The sequence below is a fragment of the Condylura cristata genome, unplaced genomic scaffold (genome assembly GCF_000260355.1).
Source record: "Condylura cristata isolate star-nosed mole 26May11 unplaced genomic scaffold, ConCri1.0 scaffold00011, whole genome shotgun sequence".
Lineage (NCBI taxonomy): Eukaryota > Metazoa > Chordata > Mammalia > Eulipotyphla > Talpidae > Condylura > Condylura cristata.
In genome coordinates this window covers 32,189,994-32,212,562 of record NW_004567112.1, presented here as the reverse complement: position 1 = coordinate 32,212,562, position 22,569 = coordinate 32,189,994, and the positions used below count along the sequence as shown (strand labels likewise).

Genomic DNA, 22,569 nt, shown 5'->3' with positions numbered 1-22,569 from the left:
TAACCTCAGCCCGGCCCAGCCCCAGCCTTCTGGTTGGCAGCTTCCAGCTGCTCTCCGTTACCCCCACTTTCTGTTCCACCATTCTGTCCAGCCTGCCTTACCTTCCCTCTCTGCCTGCACATTGTCAAGTCAGCTTCCTCCCACTACCTGTTTTAGATGAGGAAACCTCAGCTAAACATGTGACTTGTCCAGGGCCCCAGAGAGTGGGCAGCGTTTCCCGGGGCAGGATGCCCCCATCGTGGGAGGCTGAGCCTTCAGTTCCCCACTCAGATGGGCTGAAGGCCCTTGCAGCCCTGGATAGGGAGCCAGTCACGGTAGGGCTGGGGACAGTTTCCCTGCCATCGTAGGGGTGGGGGTGGTGGGAGGTGCTGTCAGTGGGGAGGAGGTGGGGTTGCACTCACCCACTGATCCAGCCTTGCTGATACACCCACTCTGACGCCCCCAGGAGATAGCTGTGAGTAGGTGAGCTCTGCAGATGTGGCTGGTCTCTGTTCCACGCTGTGGCCTCAGCGTCCTGCCAAACGGAGATGGGTGCTCAGGGTGCTCAGGTACGCAGCACAGGCAGGAGAAACCCAGCCCCTCCCTGGGGCGAAGGTGGGGGTAGAAGCAGCATCTGTGATCAGATCTAGGGGCTCATTAAAATGCAGAGTCCCAGGCTCTCTCAAGGAGGAGAAATCTGTGTCTCTATTCCATCCCCCCCCCCCGCACCCCTCCCTTCCCACGCCCCAAGCTATAAGTGCAGCACTTGCCTCGCTGCAGACCCCCGGGCCTGACCAGCCTGCCTGAGGCTCTGAACCAGCATTTCAGCCTTCCTGGCAGAGTCCCCTCCTGGTGCTCTAGCTCCAGGGTCGCAGCCCCTTCCTGACCCTCCCTGGGCCTTGTCTTGCCGAGGCGAGCTTCACACTAACCCTGTGGCCTTGTGCCTGTCCCTTCCCTCTTATCTGTCACCCACTGTTTGTCTGCCCCAACGCCGCCCGCAGTGGCCATGGCATTTGTTCCCTGCGTTGACCTCCCCTGACTCCACGGCTGTGTGTCCCAGGCCCGCCTCCCAGCCACCACTACAGCCACTGCCCAGCTCCCCGCCTGTCGGCCAGGGGCCACGACTGGATAAGGCTGTCATTTTCCCTGCTAGGGATTATAGGTTTGGGGCTGAGGGCGTCTAAGCTGGAGCGGGAGGAGCCGGCACTCTCACCCTGGAGCCAGACCTGAGAGACACCTCACAGGAAGGGCAGCGGGCGTGTTGCAGAGAGCTGTCTAGGCGGGGATGGGGATTCCTGTACCCTGATGTCATCCCAGCTCTGTGTGCATGTGTGTGCGTGCATATGTGTTGGTGTGTGTGCATGTGTTTGCGTGTGCACACATTTGTTCCGTGGGTGGGTGCAAGTCAGTCACACGTGCCTTTGGTGGTGTCTGCACGTATATGTTGGTGGGTTGCGGATGTGTTGGCTGTGTGCTGTGTGTGTGTACGTGTGTACATGTGTGTGCATGCACAGTTCTTTGGGTGCGTGTGTGAGTGTGTGCATAGCTCTCAAGGGGGTCAAGGGCTTTCTTGGGGTCATTTAATTTAATCATCAGGGTCAGGTTTGCCTAAGAGAACACGCGACCCCGTTCTGTCCTGCTATTGCAATGCCCTCGGCCTGGAGAGGCCAGTGCGAACCAGACTCTGTGTATGGCAACACTGGTGTGCAGAGGCTGGGCCGTCTCCCACATACACACTTGGGCTGTGGGGGGACTCCAGTCTGACCCAAACTTGGCCCCTCCCCTCATCCCCTCTGGGGGAAATGGAGTGAATGTCTGTGTGCCAGAGATAGGGCCCAAGGACCCCTAGTGGGATTTGAGGAGTCCCAGGGCTTGAGGGCACAATAGAGGGGTTCCCAGCACAAGCTCTGGAATCTGACTTGCCTGTGTTATCTGGAATCAAGTTGCGTAACCACTTGAGACTTGCCACTCGGGTGGATGTGAGGATTGAGCAAGATTAATCTAGAGCACTTAGTGTAGTAGCAGGCGCACAGCCCTGCCCATAGATGGTCACTAGTCTCCTCCTAGGCTCTGCTCCCCACCATCTCAGCAGTGGGGACCAGAGGAGGGCTATAGGCAGTATAGTGGGATCCATTGGGAGGAAAGGGTAATCTGGGCCGAATGGGGCTGCCGTGGGGCTGGGTCACCCCGGAGCCAGTGTTTCTGCTTAGTGGGGCTGGGTGCCCCTGACTCACACCAGGGCTGAGTTGACCAGGCAGACCTCAGGGGAGCTGACTCATGGGTGGCCTGGGCTTCAGGGCCCATTTCAAGAGCAAGGAGCATGAGGGAGCCGAGGCTAGGGTGAGGTCTATCTGTTCTTGGGGATTCAAAGCATGTCTGCCTGTCACTCGTACCTCGATAGGGAAGATTTGTGGGTGAGATTTGCAATTCTGTTTTCTCCAAGGGTTATAAATCAGCTGCACACACACCCCGATGTAGCATGGGCCTGAGGCGTGCGCGCGCGCACAAACACACATACACACACACACTCACTCCTGCACACACAGAAATGCAACCCCGGTGGAAAAACACTCTCCAGTGAGCTGAGCTCCCGGGAGGGGGCGATCTGGGTCCTCACCTGCTGCTCGGCCTTAGAGCATCCTCCACGGGGAGGCAGGATGTCCCAGGGGTTGGAGGAAGCACACTGCATATGTTAAGTGTGCGTGTAGGAGCCGGCCTGGCCAAGTTCAAACCCCGATCTTACTGTCGCGAGCCTTTACTGTGTTGTGTACTGGGTTTCCGCATCTGTGAAATGGAACTCATTGTAGCATGTGCTTCAAAATGGGATAGAATAAAATAAGGTAACTCAGGTAGAATGTTTAAAAGGTACAGGCACATGGTAAGACCTCGGGAAGTTTTGGATATCATCATCATCGTCGTCGTCGTTTTCTCTGGATTTTGGTGTCAGACCAGGGCTTGAATCCCACTTCCATCTCCAGCTGCCTGTTTGAACTTGGACATGCAACTGAGCCCTGAGCCCCTCACCTATAAAAATAGACTCTGTAGGCTTAAAGGAGATGAAACTCCCCAAGGATGCAATGCCAGCCCCTCAGGACACAGCCCGTCAGCCTTGAGGAGATGGGGCCCCTGGTTGGGAGCCTCCAGGTGGCTCTTCTCGGAGGTCAGCCTTCCTGGGGAATGTTTAGATGTGAAGGGAGGTCAGGGCAGGGAGCAGAAGAAAGGAATTCCAAGAACCTCTGTCTCCCTGTAGCCACCAGGGAAGTGTAACACTAGCCAGAACTGCCCTCCTCTCCCGCCCGCCCGTCACCCCTCTCCTGTGAACCGGGCTCACAGACTGGCAGATGTGACGCATGGCTCTGCCACTCACTGGGTGGCCTTGAACGAGTCACTTAACCTCTCTATTCCCTCCAGCCAGGGATAATTGCAGCTGCTCTCAGGCAACTAGAGAGCAACTGACTGAGATAACTGTATGGAGCTCCTAGCCGGCCGCTGGGGCGCTCTGTGTGTGACCCCCCCAGCCCCACCCTGCCTCGCCTCCACTCGTGCTCACTCCCTGTGCCCTCAGGTGCCTGATGCACGAATGGCACCTTCCCAGGCTGGACATGAAGGTATTTTCCTCTAGGAGGATGGGCTCTAAAATCACAGGCTTCCCTGGAGCTGCAGGAATGAGCCTGGGTAGGGAGATGACTTCAGGAATCCGGATTGCTGTGTCCTGATTTGCTTCCCCTGGGCCAGCCACACTGAAATGGCTGGCCGTGAGGCTGGTCTACCGACCGCCCACCCCAGAGCCTTTACTGCTCCTGAGGGTCTTCACATGCTGTCAGATGCGGCTTGTTGCCAAGCTGTGTCTGGCATTTTTACCTGCTCAGCCATAAAACCCAGGAAATCGGTGATCTGGGGATGAGTAGCTGCTTGCACAAGAGCAGTGGGGAGAGACAGGGGCGGCTGCCCACATTCTTTGCCGAGCGGACAGTTTTGCACCTCTCCCACCCAGCTCACTGCCGGGGGGCAGCACCATGAGGCCTTGGCCGTGGGTAATTGCCGGGAGCATCCCAGGCCAAGCCTTGGTCCCCCCGCAGAACTTTGGAGGCTGGACTTCTCTGTTGCCAGGGAAACCAGTGTGTTCCCTGGAAAGGAAACCACAGTGCTCTGGCTGTTAAGACGCCTCTGTACACCCCCCCAGCCCCCACAAAATGAGTTCCCTCCAAAACTGATTCCCTTGAAATTGTCTAGTCGGCAGCATCATGCCTCCTCCCCGGCCCTGCTGAAATTACAGAAAATGAAATCTGCCCCTGACCTTGTGCTTTTCACCTCTTTTTTAAACATTCCTCTGTAGCACAAGGACATGTTTTGTTTTTTCTTATTTATCTTCCTCCCATGCCAGCTGGGGCTCCAAGTCCTTCTCTCCTCTTGTTGACTGGAGCCAGAAGGGGAAGGACTTACATGTCTTTTTTTTTCCTTCTGCGTTCAGCTGTCAGCAAAAATAAAACAAGCAGGTTTATATTTGGAAAGCAGAGGGTCTCAGCCACCAGTCACTCTGTCCGGGTAGGCCACAGCCTTTGTAGCCCTCGAGAAACAATGGCTTGAAATTTGATCCGTAGATTTAGAGGGGAGAGGGGCTACTGCAGGCCTGTCTTTAATCGTGTTGATTTTTAAATGCCATTGGAGGTTCGTGGGCGATTCTCCAGTGGCTGACTACTCTGGACCTGGCAAGAGATGGTTCTCAAAAACAACCCCCTGAGCATCAAATTCTGAGGAGGGTCTAGAGTGCCCATATTCCCTTCCCAGCCCAGGAGGCAGGGAGCTTTCTCTGCATTTCACAGATGAGGCCCCTAGTCCACTAGACAAGGCTTAGAGAGTGAGGAGTAGATTCAAGATTCACAGCTCACGCCAGGGGACCCAGTCGGTCACTTTGGGAAGAAGCAAACAAAGGACACAAAAGAAGGGAGAGAAAAAATGTGGTCAGTATTCACTTTCAGATCCCTGGATGCTTGGCTGGGATACAGCTGAGAAGGAGAAGGATATGAAGATATAAAGGAAGTAATGAGAACGGGGTCCAGATTTGGCCTGGGTCTCCCCAGCTAACCACTGCCTGGGACCTGATCCTCTCTAAGGTCTGCCGCCCCACCAGAGTTCCCACTTTGCTTTACTGCTCAGAGCAGTTAATTTTTCACCAGAAGTGACTCTCTGTTCCGTAAGTAATTTTAAACAAATGCTGTTCCTGTCCCTGCACTTCCGTGGGGGAAAAAACAAGACTGGCTGAGTTTTCCACCATCCTCAGCCACCAGGATTTGCAGACAGCATGTGCTCTGGGCTGTGGGCCTGTAAAAACCCCTGCGACAGCAAGCAGGTCCAGCAATCTGCCCTCGTGAAGCTACCAAGGAAAAAAGACCTGGGCTCGGGGCAAGCAAATGGGCCGTGGGCTCCGAGGAAGATTTTGGTGGGGTCTCAAAGCCTTTTCAACCCCACTCTGGATTTTCAACAGATCTTTCTTAGTGATTCCTGAAACCCTCTGTCAGATCTTGCTATTAGCATGAGGCTCTCAGAGTGTAGAGTAAACTAATGAATTACAGCATGATTACACAGCACATAATTAACTTTGTAATTAATATGCAACTGCCACTTAAGCTAAAACACTGCTTATAGAGACGTACGGCAATAGTAAATCACAGGTCAGAAATAGCACTTTGGAATTTTCAAAAGAATGAGTGTAAGCAGGGAATCACTTAAGGCAGCAGGGCGAGTTAATTAAAAAGCAGATGAATTGCGAGCGTCCTGCTTCATCTCAATACCATCTCCCTTAAGAAAGACCCCAGTGCCACCTGCCAGGCTGCCAGGCCAGACATGGTCAAAAGAGTGCTGGGCGTGGATTTTTATTTCCAAAATAAGGTAGGTCTTCCTTGTACCAGCCCAGCCCGCCCACATCTGGCCTTCTGCCAGCCACACTGTCCTACCCTTGACGTCCATCCCGAGCCCTCCTGCTCCTGGGAGCTTGTAGCCCGGCCCTGGCCTTCCATAATCTAACCCAACCCCCAGTCCTGCGGTGGACAGTGCTGGCTGGAGGCTTACCTGCCTTCACCTGCATTTAGGCTTCTAGAGCTCAGGGACGCTATGTTACTTTTTTTGGCTTAATCCTTGCCTCATCCTGCTAGAGCTCTAAAGCCAGAAGATGCCTCAGGGACCACCTCACCGTCCCCATTTCACCAAGGCCAGAGAGTCACGGGGCTGAGTGCCATGGTCACGTGGTGCCATGGAAATCTCCCTGCATCAGGCCAGGTGGGAGCTGGTAGTGGGGCAGCCTGCCTTTTGAGTGAGTCCCACCGGGGTCCCAATCCCAGCAACTGCTCCCATATGTGGCCTTGGCCAAGGTACATAACCTCTCAGGCCTCAGTTTCTTCATCTGTAAAGCTTGAACAATGATGGGCCCCTTGCTGGGTCACTGTGAGAATAAATTGAGGCCCTGTGTGTAGTGAATGCTCGCGAATCACCAAGAACCTGCTCCTATCTTTAGAGGTTCGGAGGCTCAGGGAGAAATGCATAACTTCTCAACCAGCCCAGAGGTCAGCTTTGTGCACACAGCACTGCATGTGTGCTGGAAGGCTTGGGAACCCCAGCCCCTCCCCAAACACACCCCAGACCCAGATGTCCTGGGGACAGATGCCTCTCATCCCTGTGGCCAACCCTGAGCTGGGCACAGCAGGCATAGAGCAGAGTGGTGCCTGGTATGACAGAGCTGAAGGGATCCTCAGCCCTGGAATGTGTGGAGGTAGCTCGGGTTGGGGGATAGATAAGGGGCTTGCAGGTCTGACAGTCCTGGGTTCAGATCCCAGCTTTGCCACTTTCTTATCTTGGGGAAGTTCCATGATCGTTTTCAATCTTAGTTTTCCCATCTATAGATGGTGTGGATCATGCTCCCTTTGGCTGTGTCGTTATAAAGATGATTCACGTAAAATGGAAAATGCCAAATTCACTGCCTAACGCAGGAGACAGTGAATGATATCTTTATCGTTTTCATTATTATTCATCGTTACAGACAGAGTTTGAGATTGCTGCTGGGGAGCCACCATGGCCTCAGAGAGAGGCCCCCACCGCCCCAGCCACCCCTGACGAGAGCTCGCAGCTCTCCCCTACAGCTCCTAGCTTGTAGGGTGGGGAGAATTAAGTCTCCCCATCCAGCCATGTCTTTCAGTCTCTCAGGAGACAAGTGACCTTCCACCTCTGACCTTTGCCCTTCCAGGAAATGGGCTGGACTCCTCTCCTGACCTGGGCTAGCCTTGCTAGGAGTGGGAAACTGAGGGACCTCAGGCAGCCTTCTAGCTGATAGGTGTTTCTAGCTGGCAGTGGCTTCACAGAGCTGGTCACGGTGTTGGATTCAGAATCCAGGACCCAGGCCTTGAGGGTGGTAAGTTTCAGACAGTGGTGCTGTGTGGCTTCTCTTCCCAGACACTCGGTGCCGGTCCCCTGCCCCACAGGCACCCCTCCTTTAGGCCCATCTTCCTCCCTTTCTGTGTCCCTGCTCTCTATCGTCTCCACTCTCTGCTCCCCTGTGGTTGACACTTCTCACAGCCAGCTCCCGGGAAAACCCGTTTCATGGGATTTAAAGCCTAGCTCATGAAAAAAGTGCTTGGAGGCCCAGTAATGTCAGAAAAAGCCAGGTTCCCAAAGGAGTATGGGAAATTCAGCTTTCCCCCAACTCCTCTGGCCAGAGAATCCTTCAGGGAGATCTCCAAGACAGGCTTCCTGAGATGGGCGGTGTCCTCCTTGGGGTGCCCTGGCCACGGTCCTGCTTTGACCCTGAATGGGAGCGAGTAGTCTCAGCTCTCACTGCCTCCATAGCGACACCTGGACATACATGACCTGGACATCCCACCTCTGCCCTGAAGCAGCACTGCTCAACTGCTTACCTTCAACCTCCACCCTTCTCCTTCTTTCCTTCTGGAACTTCCTACTATTTGCCTTTGCCACTATAGGACAGACCCCTTTAGCTCCTAAGCTGGCACTCTGAGTGGTAGCCATGGGCCCCTGCCTCAGCCACCCACATTCTCCAAGGTCCTGCACTGCACCCTTGGGGCTGCCCAGGCACCTGGGTGCAAGGTGAGTAGAGCAGGCAGCCCTCGCCCCCACTCTCCAACTAGAACATGGCCCCTTTTGTTGTATAAATTGAGTTTCCACCTCAGGTTAAAAATTGTGTGTTCTAAAAATGTTTAAAGTAAGGCGAAGGGTCTATAGCGGGAGTATAACGGAACAGCCGAGAAAATAATAATAATAATGAACAGCTATATACCAGAGACATTTTGTGGGGGTGGAGTGGGGAATGGGATCAAAAACAGTGGGGGGAGGAAAATGCCCTGGACTATGGTGATGGCATATAGGTGATCTGGTGATGGGAAACCCAAGGGGATTACAACTGAGATGGAAAAATGCACAAAATGATGTAAAAATAAACTATTATATTATTTACAAAAAAACTAGTAAGACAGAGGGTCTTAACCGTCTCGAGTAATGGAGTCTAACCACCTCCCCCAGCAAGTAGCACCTCCTCTCGGGCCCCAGTTTCCTCCCGCCTGTGATGAAGATGATAAGGCCACCTGAGCCGTCCGGAGCCGAGGCTCACGTGCTTGGGCTGTGCGAAGTGCTTCCTATCCACTGACTCACAACAGCACCACAGTCCATGAAGTGGCTACAGTGATTATTTTTGCTTCCTTTGCAGCCAGGGAGCCCCAGGCACATGCCGGGGGCATTTTGTCCAGGTCACAGAAGCTAGTAAGTGACAGGGCCAGGGTGGGAATCCAGGCAGCCTAGAAGCACTAAGTGCACTGCCCACGTAAGAGGGGGCCGTACCCCAGCCACGGGGTCATGACACCCGTGCCTTGGAAACTGCAGAGGCTGTGAGCTGTTAGAACATTCTAGAGCTGTTAGCTATGGAGCACCTAGCTCTGGTGAATTGTTGTCCCTCAGCAGAAATTGAGGAAGTGTGTTTTTGTTTCGCCTATGGGTGCCCAGTGTGACCCTGGATGCTCCCACTCCTGGCCTGAACTGGAGGTGGCCCAGTCCCCAGTCAGCGTTACGTCCAAAGCTGCCCTGAGTGCGAGGCAACAAGCAAGACTGAGGGGTGCTGGGCACAGACTCCCAGACTCCCTCACTCCCTCCCTGCACCACAGCCCTTCTGCAGGGTGGGGGTGGGGGTGGGCTCAGTGCAACCAGACTCAGCCCAACAGGGATGCCGAGAACCTCCACACGGAGGAGCCGTGGCCTCTCAGGATGCCTGCAGAGAAGCACAGCTGCTTCCAGTGGGTGCAGAGTCCCTGCTCCCATCAGCCTTGGCACCGCCTGTCATCACCACCATATCCTGCCCCACCCATCTCCAGGCTGTTGGTCACTCTCCAGGGCAGGTGTGTCCTGTCTGAGCCCCAAGGATACCATGTGAGCGGACAGGTGCCTGGACATGGTTAGGATCAGAGAGGGCCAGGTCAAGGCTGCCAGGGGTCCCAAGGCCTGGGTGCCAGCCCCACCTTTTCTGGGACCCAAACTGGGAATTTCAAGGCTCTGTCCACTGCAGCTCTGTCCTGAGCTGCAGTTTCTACATCTGTAAATATTAGAGTAGGCCTGAGCCCAGTCCTCATCTCTTCCAGATTGAAGTTTATGAGAACTATGGTTTTTCTTGTTCATCCTACCACTTTTTAGCTCAAACAAATGTCTGCTTTCTGCCTGTGTTTCCTCATTTTTCCTTCAGAAATTAAAAAAAAAAAATCTGATAACTCATAGCAAATAACTAAAGAAAAGACATATACAGTTAGTAAAATAAAAGACAGGCCCAGGGGAAAAAAGGTGCTATTCTGGATCATGCCCTTTGAACCTCAATTTTCTCATCTGCCAGCTGGGGTAATACTTGCCTGCAAGTTGCTGTAAGGCTGCAATGGAAGATAGTGTAAGCATGGCTGGCTCAGCTGAGGTGTCTGTTTGTTCATGGGCTTTGCTCTTGAGAAGAGACTGACTCTCCTAAGTTTGCAGAAAGATCACAAAATGCAAGAATAGAGAAGTCTGCATGAGGATCTCTGCTCATGCCTAACTGGCTGGTAAACTCAGCTTAAGTCTGCCCCTCTCTGGGTCTCTGCTCACTGTCCTTTCAAAGATGCGACTTCCCAGAATTTTCCTCCTCATGTACAGCTACCAGCTTTTTGGGAATGGCTGGACAGAAGCTGTGTACAGGTAGACTTTGCATGTCCGGCTCAATGGGAAGAGTGTGGAGGTTGACCAGCCATTAGCCACCTACTGGGTGCAGGAGGTGGGGGTGATACCCTGCATACAATACCCGACCATCCCTGTGTCAGATGGTTCCCAGATTCTACCTGGTTCTACCTGGCTCTCCCTGGGTCATGCTGTTGATCCTGCCCGTTTAGAGCTCCTACAGAATACCAGGTCAGTGGATTTGAACCTCTGAGGACTTAGGGTAAAGAGGGAACAATAGAAAGCACCACTGTGTCCCTAGAACCAGAATATCTGCAGGGCATTTACAGCATTCTAGAGGATACCATCTAGTAATCAGAGGGTACAGTCTCCATGTCTAGCCTTGTCCCACCCCATGTCTCCCAAGACTCCTTGGGAAACCATTTCTAGTCTTCCTTTACCCATTTTATGGCATTTGAGCCTAAGGAATTGTAAGTGAGGGCCTTGAGGCACAGCTAGGTAAGGACCGCAGCATGAGCTTTGTTGTCCTGGGCTGGCCTGGGCCCTGCCCTGGACAATACCAGGCATGACTATGACTCCCAGTCTCAGCACCCTTCTTTGCCCTCCAGAGCCATGACAGTCACCTTTTTCGTGTGCCGAGAAGTGGGTGCCAGGAAAGGCAGTGTCTGACTGAGAAAGGCCTGCCACTTTCCCATGGGAGTGTGATGCAGGAAAACATGATCTTGTCATTTGACTGGGATTCAAGTCCTGACATTGCCGTTTCTCAGTGGTGTCACTTTGAGCAAGCTCTTGGATAGCTCTGAGTCTCAGCTTTTTCATCTGTAATAGTCATGGAACATCGCAGTAGAATTCAGAGGCTTTAATGAGGTGATATAAATAGAAAAGCTAGTGTCAGGCACATATAGGTTCAGTAGTTGTTTAGTTTCTCTCTCCACTCTAAGGAATCAAAAGGCAGGGCAGAAGCATAGCTTTAGGGATGAGAAAAACCCAACGACCTTATCCAAGTCTCCTTTGCCTTTTGGGGAAAATAGCTGTCAGAGGAAGTTCACTGTGAGGTCAGAGGTTGGAGTGTGGCCAGGGGGTGGCAGGAGGTTTGGCATCAGGGGCATGGCCTGGGCTTGCTAAGGCGTCATAAGCCCTAGAGGGATGAGGCACACCCAAGTACAGCTTGGATTCCCAGTCGGGCAAGGGTCAGGACAGGGACCAGCACCTTTGGTAGGGGAATTTCAACACGTGTTCTCCCAAGCCAGTTTTTTTTCCTCCTCTGGATTGACTTTGGTGTCCAGAGCAGGTGATCAGGCATAGCTCTATGAATGTGACCTCAGGAAGCCCCCACTTTGAAGCACCAAGGGTAATGGCACTTGCTGTGCCATTACCCACCACTGGCAAGGGGTGTCTCTGTAGAGGAGGGTGGGTGCTGAGACATGGGTGCCCATGGAGAGAAGTGGATCCGTCTTTCCAGGCACCACAAGTACCAAGCCAAAGCCTCTGACCTTTGCAGCCAGGAGGTGTGTGACCTTGTCATGTCTTGGCACAGACACTCTCTGGGCTGAGGACGGAGGAACTTGATTTAAAAGAGCTGTTGTCCAAGTCAGAATTTCTCTTCTCAGTCACCTCTAAGTGACTTCATTTACTCAGCTCCTCAGCTCAGTGGGGCAGTGCTCCTTCCTGTTTGACAGATGAGGCTCAGAGAGATAAAGGGGCGTCCACAGTCACACAGCCAGGAAGGGTGGACTCCCAGGACCCACCCCTCCCAGTGGCCTCACCCTGTGCAAGGCCTCCAGCAGATCCAAGCTGCCCCACCAAGAGTAGCAACAGTTACAGAGCAGCTGCTGGAGGGCCCCTTACCTCTCTCTGCCCTCTTCCCTGACTTCCCTGAGGTGGGGCACAAAGCCACTCTCCTCTGATTGCCTTCTCATCTCAACCACTCTCTTCTGCCTCTGGGTAGCGTGCCCGGTGCACTTCAGGCTTCTGAAGCTTGCAAGTGAATCCCATGCTGTGTGACCACAAGCACTTCATGCACCTCTCTGAGCTTCTGCTCCTGTACCGTTATGATGAGAATGGTTTCAGGCTCCATTAGTGCTTCGTGAACCTCAGGCATCTATACTGTGTTTAAATGTTTCTTTGATCCACTTAGATTTGACACTGCTCCCTAATTAAACCTCACCCAAAGTAATAATATAAACCCACCTTGTTGAAGTGCTCCATTATGAAAATGTAAAACTTGTCCATGGACCACCTAAAATTACCTTATTCCACCAGTGGTGCACACTTTGCTTTTTGGGAATCCAGGACTAGGTGATCAATGTCACCCCCAGTCTTGAGATTCCTCTGAGTAGGTGGGGTCACTGGATTTTCAGCTCTTGAACTCGGGCCATGTATATACCCGGCAGTGGCCATCCACTCAGCTAGCAAGCATCACTGAGCGTTTGCTCAGGCCCTGGGCTGGACTCTGGGAAGATCTCCCAGCCAATGGAGGAGAGAGATGCAAAGACACACCACTGGTCTAGCGCCACAGACTGGGGTGGAAGGCGGGGTGATGATAGACAGGCTGGGGGCACAGTGTTCGCGGGGAGAACCAACAAAGGGGGTGACCATTGGCTTTGATGGATGAAAAGAATCGGGCGACCCAGGGGCAGCAGAAGCCAAGACCTGAAGCATGATCTTTACTCCAGGAGGTCGGGTCAGCCTTTGTGGGAGACACAGTTATAGGTGGGGTAGTGACAGGTGGAAGCCAGGCTGAGGAGAGCCCAGCTGACTGTGGCACATGAGGCCGCTCAGGTCAATGCTGACTCCAGGGCCCATGCCGTGCTCCCTCTGAGAAACTGAGAGCTGGGAGAGGGCTGGCTAGGATGGGTCTCCGGCCCCCTGGCCCTTGCATCGCACTGAGCAGTGGGCAGGTCCCAGGCTTGTTGGCCCTGGCGGTGTCTCGGAACGCAGCCTTTCTCTGCAGGATGTAGGTACCGGCTCCCCACCCCCGCCTCCAGCACCGCTCGCCCCGGGGGACGCAAGCTGCAGATGTGCATGGTGATTGAATCATTTCTGCACACCACTGCTCTCACAGCTCCCCTGGGGACTCCGCCACTTGCCTGTGCAAGCTGTCATGAGATGTGTGTGCTCCAGTGCATCTGTGCCAGTACTCAAGTGTGTGCACGGACCTTCCTTTACGTGTGCAAGGGGCTTCACATGTGTGTCATTGTGTGCATACATATGTAAATGGCTATCCCCTTAGCAGTGTGTGTGTTAACTGCCCCAGTTAGCAAGCTTGGATTCAGGAGTGAAAAATATATCTACTGGCATGGTTGTTAGTAGATCTGCATTGGCCTGCCACCCTAGGGAGCTTCAGGCTGCACATTTCCAGGAGGCACCAAGGAGCACCCGACCTCCTCTATCTAGCGAGGAGTCTGCTGAGGGCAGTGTCTTTCCCGACCTTTCAGGCCAGAGGACCCAGTTCCTTAGAACAGCACTTTGGTCCTTCCTGGCCCGTCTTCCCGTGTCTGTTCCCTTCGCTGCTTCTCCCTCCCATCCTCCGACTTGAGGACACGAGGTCAGGGGCCCAGGCACCAAACTGCTGTCAGCATCCTCCTCTCTGAGCAGCCTGTAAGAGCAGCTAACGTTTCTTGAGTGTATCTTCTGTGCTGGGCGCTGTTCAGAGTAGACTGGGCCCGTGCTTTGCTAGGGTGTGAGACGTGTCAGACAGAAGCTTGGCCCTTCAAGAGCTCACCTGGGAATTGGGAAGAACAGGCCAACGCAGATGTCACCATCAGGAAGCTTAAGGATGTGTCCGTAAGCCAAACTGAGCAAAAGAAGCAAAGAAAAATGTGTAGCCGAAAGAGTGTCTGCCGTCTCAGGCTTCCCTGGAACAGCCACTCCCAGAGTTTCCTGGGCCTGCCGACTCCCCATAGGCTGCCTCGGGACAGGCTTTGTGGTTTTAAAGCCAAACATTCTATACTCATCAAGGTGGAGTTTTCCAAACAGCTGGAGCTCCTGCACAGAAGTCCTGAGATGTTGGCGTTTGATGGGATGCCAGCAAGTCTTCGAAACTTTACAGATGAGGAAACTGAGGCCTCTTGCCCTGTATGCACAGCAGGAGGCTAGGGAAGCAGGATCCCATTCAGGTCCCTCATAAGCTGGCTACTTTGTTTTCCCTCCAGGCGAGGGGCTGGGCACAGAAGGAGCTCGACCCACCACTGAGCTGAGCCGTCCCCATTCAAGGGCAGGAAGGACTGAGGCCGGGGCGCAGCCGGACCAGGCTCACAGCTATGGCCAGTTGGGAGGGAGCCAGTACAGTGGGGGCTGTGCACTGGAGTTAACAGCCACAGAGGATTTGCAGCAACTTGTAAAGGCTTAAAGGAGTCCAGCCTTCAAGGAGCCAGGCAGTGGCCACGCTGAGCAATGGTGCCCTGGTGGAGGGCGACCTCTGCTGGCCGCGGAGCGCTCCCCGCCTTCCCTCGCCAGCACCAGGCAGCCCTGTGGCACTTGGAGCAAGCGGATGCGTTTGAACAGGTTGAGTGGAGCCCGAGGAGCATCTCTCTGGACCTACTTGTAGCCTGCGGTCTTGGAGAAGCCAAAGCACACATTAAGGGTAGAAACGCAGAGGGTTTGAATCTCAGCCGCAGCACCTTCCTGACTCTGTGACCCCAGACAAGTCACCACACCTCTCTGAGCCCTTTAGGATTAAGTAGATTAGGACCCCTGGCACCTGGCCTGGTGCCTGGTATCTGCCTATAGCAGGATAAATGGAAGCCCAGGCCCCCGCTCAGTCAGCCACCTCTCACACTTCCGCTAGCCCACCCCTCCTTTCTCCATGCCTGCAACCCTCAATCAGTCCTGGATCCTCCTTCCGTAGGACGGAGCCACCAGCCCTGATTTACCATTGACTCTGGCAATTTACAAATGTCATCTCACCTCTGATTGCCTCCTTAATCAGCCGGGTTTTTTTTTTGTTGTTTTTTTTTTTCTTGTATAGATTAAGACATACACGCACAGTAGTCCCTGTGATCTAGAATGTCTTTCCTGCCACCTGCCCACCCACCTGTGGGTTTCACTGGTGCCCCAGGCCCAGCCATTTAGTTCTTGAGTCCTAGAACCTGAGCCTTAGCCTGGGACAAAAGCCTCCTGGCTGTGGACTCAGCCCAGATGTGCTGGGTGGGCCTCAGGCTTCCTATAGTAAAGCCAGCTGAACTGTTAGGGAAGCAAGGGAACCCCAGAGCACTTTTGACCAGTGATACCCTGAGAATTTTTGGGTCCAGAAGCCAGTTCAATCAACCACTGATGTCTGGGCAGGACTGCCCGTGAGCCAGCATGGAGATAAGCTGACTCTGTTTACTACCTGAGGGGAGACCCATGTCCCTCTCCCCACTGGGGCTCAACAGGGAACAACAGCCTCTGGACCCCAAGTGTTTGCCTGCTTGGGGCTTCCCTGGGTGGCTGAGGACCTCTAGGCTCCAGAAGTGATTTGTTAGTCATTCAACAACCATTTACCACTGTCTCACTAGGTCTCTGGCTCCAGGAAAAATGCCAGCCCTGAGCTGAGGAAAGTTTCTGCTTAGGGCCTTATGACACCACCTAATCCTCTCCATGACCCTTGCCTCATCACACTAAATAAATGGGGAAACCAAGGCTGGAAAACAGGAGAAGCCAGCTCATAACACCTTCATGATGAGGAGGACTGAGGTGCTCTGTGCAGTAGGGCTCTGAGAACAGAGCCTCCCAACCCTTCCTTAGGCGCTTAGGTTCGGCAACAGCGCCCCCTGCTGGCCACATGGGCCATTGCAGGCCCTTTGTCCTTTTGACTTCAGCCTGTGGAGCTGGAACCAGCGCAATCCTGGGGTTTCTTTGTACTTCTGTCAGCCTTTTCCTAAACTGATGCAAAGCTTTGTTGAACAGGTGTCTTCTGTTTGGCACCCCTGCCCTCACCTGGCTTTCATTGGGGCCCTTTCCAGCCTCCTAGGATCCTAAGCCACCACGGTCCTTGGCTCACTCCCACTCTGGTCCTTCTCAGGTCATGTCTTGTCCTGAACCCGGGGCGGGATACTGTTCTGAATGCTGGCTGAGGCTCTGTGCAAGTAAACTCAGGAGGAGAAATTCACCCTGCTTGGGAAACCCCCAGGGGTTGCACTTTCTCCCCCAACCCCTTCCCCTATACAAACCCACAACACTACAGTCTCCATTGGGGACCCCTGTCCCTTCCCCAGTACATGGTCAGAATTTTCAGTTGTAAAGAGAAAGCCAGGGTTCTGGAACCAGCTGCTGCTGTAACCTAAGCTCATAGACCTTAGTTTCCTCATCTGCAAAGAGGGGCCACAGTAAGTGTTTGCCTCTGCCTTATACTGCACAAGCACCTTCCTTACAGCAGGGATTCAACAGATAGTCATGTCCCCTAACTGGTGACCTGGAGTAAATAGGCTTGGGCCAGGAATTCCTTGAACACAAGAAAGTTAATTCATTTTCATCTCTGCTTGCCCCATAGATCTAGTAGGGGACCCAGCAGAGTATAAATATTGGTGTTGATTGTGTGAGTTGGAAGCATTCTTGAACATTTGGATGGGCAGGTGGACTGAGTGGCATTGAGACAGATAAAGATGAAGTCGGTTATCTGGGTGTGTAACATGTGGTAGGTCATGAAGGGGAATGAAGGTGAATGAAGGGGAAGGTGGAAAAATTAAATAGGACTCTACCCCATTTTTCCCTTTTCATGGGAGAGTTCCAAGAGAAAGTGAACCCAGAGAGCATTTATCAAAGATGCAAATGGTCTTGCACCTCCACTTCTAATAGTGTGTCCTCTAGATTAACTCACACGTGTGTGACACAGCCACCATGAAAGGTGACAGTGGTGTGACAGTCCAAACCCTGTTTGCAATAATAAAATTTGGAAAGAGCTTTAGGCTTTACCACTCAGACTGGAGAGTGAGCCCGGGCGTGGTAAATACCAGGAAGTACCAGCCTGGCAGGGTGGACACCCACGAATGGTCACCATGCCTCGGAATACTGTGCAGCCATTCAAAACTCAGAAGGCTCCTATGCCTCAATGTGTAATCAGCTTTGACATCGTTCTGGGAGGTCCAGGTAGTATGTGTGGAATGTTATCATGTCTGCCAGTAAACGGGAGGGGGCAGTTCACCTTGCTTCTGTAAGCCAGAACCCTTGGAAGGAGACGATGACACAGGTTGTCACGGAAAGGGCTCCTAGAGGTGGGGACCGGTGAGCGCTTCACCAGATACTCTCGGGGACTTTCTGATTCTTGAACCGCATGGATGAGTTGCATTTTCAGACACAAAGGGAGCAACAAGAAGTGCTTGCATGGAACTGTTTAGAAAAGTTCCTCACAAGCTCCTGAGAGGAGGAACAGGGCTTTCTTCACCAGGCGGGGCCAGACTGCTACAGGTTCCCCCAACGTGGGGTTTGTGCTGGAGGCAGAGAGACAGGGATGGGGACAGGCAGGCAAACATGTCCACAGTCCCACAGCTGAGGGGGCGTGGCACATCTTAGGACATCATGTGAAATGCAGTTAATGCTAGCCTTAGCGAGTAGGCATGAGGGAATGGGGGAGCAGGGCCCCCCATATGGAAAGGCAGTCAGGGGGGCTCTTGGCAGCATGGCCAGAGGCAAGGCCTGTAGTAGGTACTGTCATGGGATGCCGGTGGAGGCCAGGGCCCAGGGCCTCGCTCAGCACTTATCTGGCCCACGTGTCTGCAGCCCAAAATGCCCACTGGCTTTAGACGAGCTTCTGGTTTGGTCCCTGAGCAGTGGGTAGACGTGGGCAGACCTTTCTGCCCCTGACTGCATCTTGGTCTCTGTACCTCCAGCCCTCCCTTTGCTGTCACAGCCTCCCTGGGGACGTCTAGAGACTTCAGGGGCCTTCTGGAGCTAGGAGCACCATCCCCATGTAGCTTCTCTGTCTGGAGAGAATTCACACTATGTTAATGTTCCAGGGCCCAGACCCTTTGGGAAGGGTGAGACTGATGACTGGGATGTCCGTGTTCCCTGACTACCTGGCCACAGGCTGACAGTAACTCCCTTCTGCTCCCTGAGCCTCAGTTTTCCTGTTTGGAAAATGCAGATGGTGCGAATCCTGTGATCCTTCTTTCCCAGGAGGGATAGGGAGAAAACAGAAGTGTGAGTGGTTTGTAAAACATGAAAAACTCCGAAGTCTGGGGGCTCTGGGGAGAGATGTGGCACCCATGACCCGCTCGCTGCCCTTATGCCCACAGGCAGGGCAAGGTCACCACGTGAGACGATGCCACCCACATGAATGTTTGCACACATGTGCACATACATGGAGCCCAGGTAGGCTGACCGCCTGACCTGAGAATCTGGGGATGGGGTCATCAGCCCCCCTCCCCACATTCAACACACACACACTCACGCAGAAATGCATATACCCATGTGAACAGCTTCTCCCCACATTCAACACACACACACTCACGCAGAAATGCACATACCCATGTGAACAGCTTCTAATGCCTGCCCTATGCTCACATGGAAAATACCCAGGAGTACCTTCTGTCCTCCACCCAAAAGGGGCTCCCCCAGAACCCCATTTGCAGAAGGATAGCCTCAGGCAGAGATCTCTACAGCTCACAAAGGGTCCTGAAACAACCTGGAAGCCTCTGAGGCCAAGAAGTTGGTTTTGAACCAGAGGGTGGCTGTGAGGCTGGTGTGACCCAGGTGACACCCTCTCTCCTTTCTCCACAGGCTGGACAACGTTCATGGCTCTCGGGTAGAACCCAGCTCAACGGCCAGAATGAATTCTATGGACAGGCACATCCAGCAGACCAATGACCGACTGCAGTGCATCAAGCAGGTGCGTGTGTGGCCGGGGCTCCCTCTCTGCCTGCAGCTGCCATGGGCAGAGCAGTGAGGATGCCAGCTTGCCCTGTAGCTGGGCGTGGGGGCCCTGGGGGAGGGAATGGTGGGCCGGGGCCAGCTGCCCGGGGTACCACCCACCTTTGAGAACATTGCCGATGGGCCAGCCTCGCCCTGGGATCACACGCCCTGGGTCCGAATGCCGGCACCACCCGTCTCTTCGCCTTCTTCCCCAGCTGTGCGGCGTGGGGCCGGTGTGGTGCTCTCTGGACTCTGCTGTGGGCGCTGAGTTGTCATGAGGTTGCAGTTAAGTGCCCGACACTGAGGCCTCTCTCCCAGCATCCCCTTCCCACACCTAAGCTCCCTGTCCCTCTGCTCCAGCTCTCCTCTATCAAGAAACAGGAAAGAAAAATCCTAGAAAAGTACAAACAAGGAAACTGAGGCACAGAGCGGGGGAGGGAATCTTCTAAAGTCACACAGCCTGGCCTCACGGTGCTGGGAGGGCCCCTTCGCTGAGGTAGTGAATTTCCAAGGAACTCGTCGCCTTTAGCATCAGACGGGCTGGACCGAGGCCCAGTCCGCTGTGTGCCCACAGTGCGTCTCGGGTCTGCTGCTGCGAGTCTGTGTCCCCAGATGCCAGACGGGGCAGAGACACCTCCCTCCCAGGAGGCTGTGGGCGACATCCGTAGCCAGCCCTGGCGTGAGGCGGGTCACCACTGGCAGTGAGGACTGTTGTCTCCGGTGACTCAGGGACAGGGAGGGGATACCTGGCTTATGTGGCCTGGCAGGAAGCTCAGTTAAGCAGGGAAGGCTGCTGACCGCAGACCCTGATGGGCATGAGCTCAACCCAAGCCCCAACAGACCCGTCCCCCCGAGCACCAGGCCCGTGGAGCTGAGGCTAGAGCTCAGGAGTGAGGGACGTGTGTCCTCTCATTAGCATCAAGCAGAGCAATCTCAGGAGCCCAAGTGCAGCCTGAGGAGAGGAAATTGAAGAAGACTTGTTACAGATTGAACTCAGCCTGAACAGCTCTCCCAAACGCCAATTACGCCTCTGCTCACGGTCACAGAATAGAAACCAGACGATGCGCTCCCTCCTCCCCTGCCCTTCCCGCCTCCTCCTCCTTGGGGCTCTGCAGGGCTCTCTCTCAGCTCTGCCTTTGACCCAGTTTCTCCCACCCAAAAGGGATCAGCTGTCAGCACCCTCCCTACATGCAGTCATCCCCCACTTTGTCTCATCCCCTCTATGTGCCAAGCACACAACTCCTCCCAAGACCTGCCCGCTACTTGACTTTTCTCCCCTGCTAATGGTTCTGCCTCACAAGGAATCAGGGTGCCATGTATGCTTTGGCCCTCTCAGGGGTCCAGTATGGGAAGAGAGGCCCACTGGGGGGCAGCTCTCAAAACATAGCCTGTGGGGTTCAAATTGACATGTCAGGGAACCTGAGTTTTGTCCCGCCCCTACTTGCTACCTGGCCTGGGTTAAGCTGTGCTTCAGCTCTCGGTCTGTAGAAGGAGCATCATCATGCTTCCCCACCACAGCGAGCGAGTGCTGGAGCAGCTGGAAAGCCCGGGATCAGCCAGCCTGCCCTCCCCCAGCCTGCCCCGCACATGCACGCACGCGTGCACACACGCTTGCGGAGAGCTTTGCACTGGGCCAGACAGTGGCACATTTGTGAGTGTGAGCTGGCCAGATGCCTCCCAGGCCATGCAGAGCTCCCTGCATCCGTCATGTCCCTCCTCCCCGCTCCGTCAGACACAGCTCAGCACTGACGTCTGTCTGCTCCACAGCTGCCCCAGAGGGCAGCCACGGCTGGCGGAGACTGTTGATTCTCAGACGTCCTGTATCCTAATCAGAAGAGAAAGGTCTGCGTGCTCTGAGGATGACGGATGTGTTGGCTGTGCCTACCTCTGGCTGGTGGGGCCTTGCAGCCTCAGACTCTCCGTCCTACCTCACCTCTAGAGCACAGCCTTCCCTCCCCCACACATCCTGCTTCTGTCCACTCCTGCTATTCACCTCTCCCCACCCCCAAGACCTTGCCATCCATCTTCCCTCAAGGCCTGTGGCTCGACTCCTCTTCCCCCTTTGAGCCCTGCGGTACTGGGAGAGCTGGTGTTCCCTCCACAGCTGCCCACGCTGATGTCACACACGCCCAGCCTTCACATGCCAGTTCCCCCAGGCAGCTCCGCAGTGCCTAGGTGCCCTCATCATCTGCACCCCTCATGTCTGAGCTCCAGCAGTTCCTGCGCACTTAGATACTCACCATTTCTATGTTCCTGTGGCACATATATCAGGTCTCCTACAGGCTAAATTTCTTGGGACAGACAATGCAACTTAGTCTTCTCTTAAGTTAGTAGAATCCAGCATAGTGCAAGCTCAGGGTGGTGTGTTAGATGGATAGGTAGACAAATGATAGATGGTAGGTAGGTAGGTAGGTAGACAGACAGACAGACAGATTATGAATGGCATTATGGATTTGTAGTTAAGTGGGTGCTTGGGTGGATGAACCCCTAGATGATGGATGGATGGGTGGGTGAGTGGGTGAGTGGGTGGATGGATGGATGGATAGATAGATAGATGGATGGATGGATGAGCAGAAATTTGGGTAAATTCCAGATAGGTAAACAGGTGGATGAATGGATGGATGAATTAGTGATGGATAAAGTATCAAATGAATAAATGGTGGGTGGGCAATTGGGTAGATGGATTCATGGGTGGATAAGTAGAGTCCCTTTTGGTGATTCAATTCATGGGTGGATAAGTAGAGTCCCTTTTGGTGAATGGATGGATGAAGAGCTGGACCATTTTGTTCACAGATGGATTGATAAGATCATCACTTGGTGTGGAGAGTGATCCCTGGCCTGGGTAATTGTGTCCCCAACCCCTGTGCCACCAGACTCAGAAGACTTGTTAACTTTTGGTGGACAGACAGACTTTCTGGAATCAGTGTTAGTAACAGCCACAACTAGGCAGACCTTGACCTCCGAAGCAAATCTGAGGTCCTGCCCCCAAATCATCAGAACTAACCTTCAGACAGTTAACTGTTCAATAGCCACTTCTGGGGGCCAACCTAGCATATATTCAGGGTTCCAGAGCTGAACAGGGAGCTGTTTCTACACACAGGTATTCCGAGAAGTACAGCACTGCACAGAGGCCCTGGCGCCCAGGGGCGCTGCAGCCTCACCGGCACCTGCTGTGCAGCGGGGGCGTTGTTGCGTGTGTTGCTTCCACACTTCAGCAGTCCTGCGGGTGCAGGGACCTGAAGCTCAGAAAGTACCTGGGGCTGCATGACTCAGTGACAGAAATGGGTTTCCAGACCCACCTAGCACAGTGTGCGTGTCACTCAGTCTGTCACTCCAGCCACCTCATACTCAAACAGGGAACAAAAGCACAGAGGGAGGGGGCCAAGGTCACAGAGCTGCTAGGCTCACGCCATCGCATGGGATGCCTCATCTTCTTTCTACCAATGAGTTGCACCCACAAGTGGCCACCCAGAGCCCAAGCTGAAGGCCAGACTGGCTGGGGTGCCGGTAAAGAAGCCAGAGGGAGACTGGAAAGATCGGGAAAGCTGTATGCCAAAACAAAATCGGGCCCCC

General features: G+C 54.0%; 1 protein-coding gene across 4 annotated transcripts in view; it reads left to right on the top strand.

Moving 5' to 3' along the window:
* Positions 1-22,569, top strand: part of ZMIZ1 (zinc finger, MIZ-type containing 1) — a 220,496-nt gene that overhangs the window by 97,143 nt on the left and 100,784 nt on the right. For all 4 annotated transcript variants that reach the window (XM_004680707.2, XM_012723707.1, XM_012723705.1 and 1 more), the window contains exon 5: positions 18,865-18,973. In XM_004680707.2, the coding sequence (XP_004680764.1) occupies positions 18,914-18,973 (60 nt within the window). In that variant the 5' untranslated portion in view covers positions 18,865-18,913. The remainder of the gene's footprint in view (positions 1-18,864; positions 18,974-22,569) is intronic.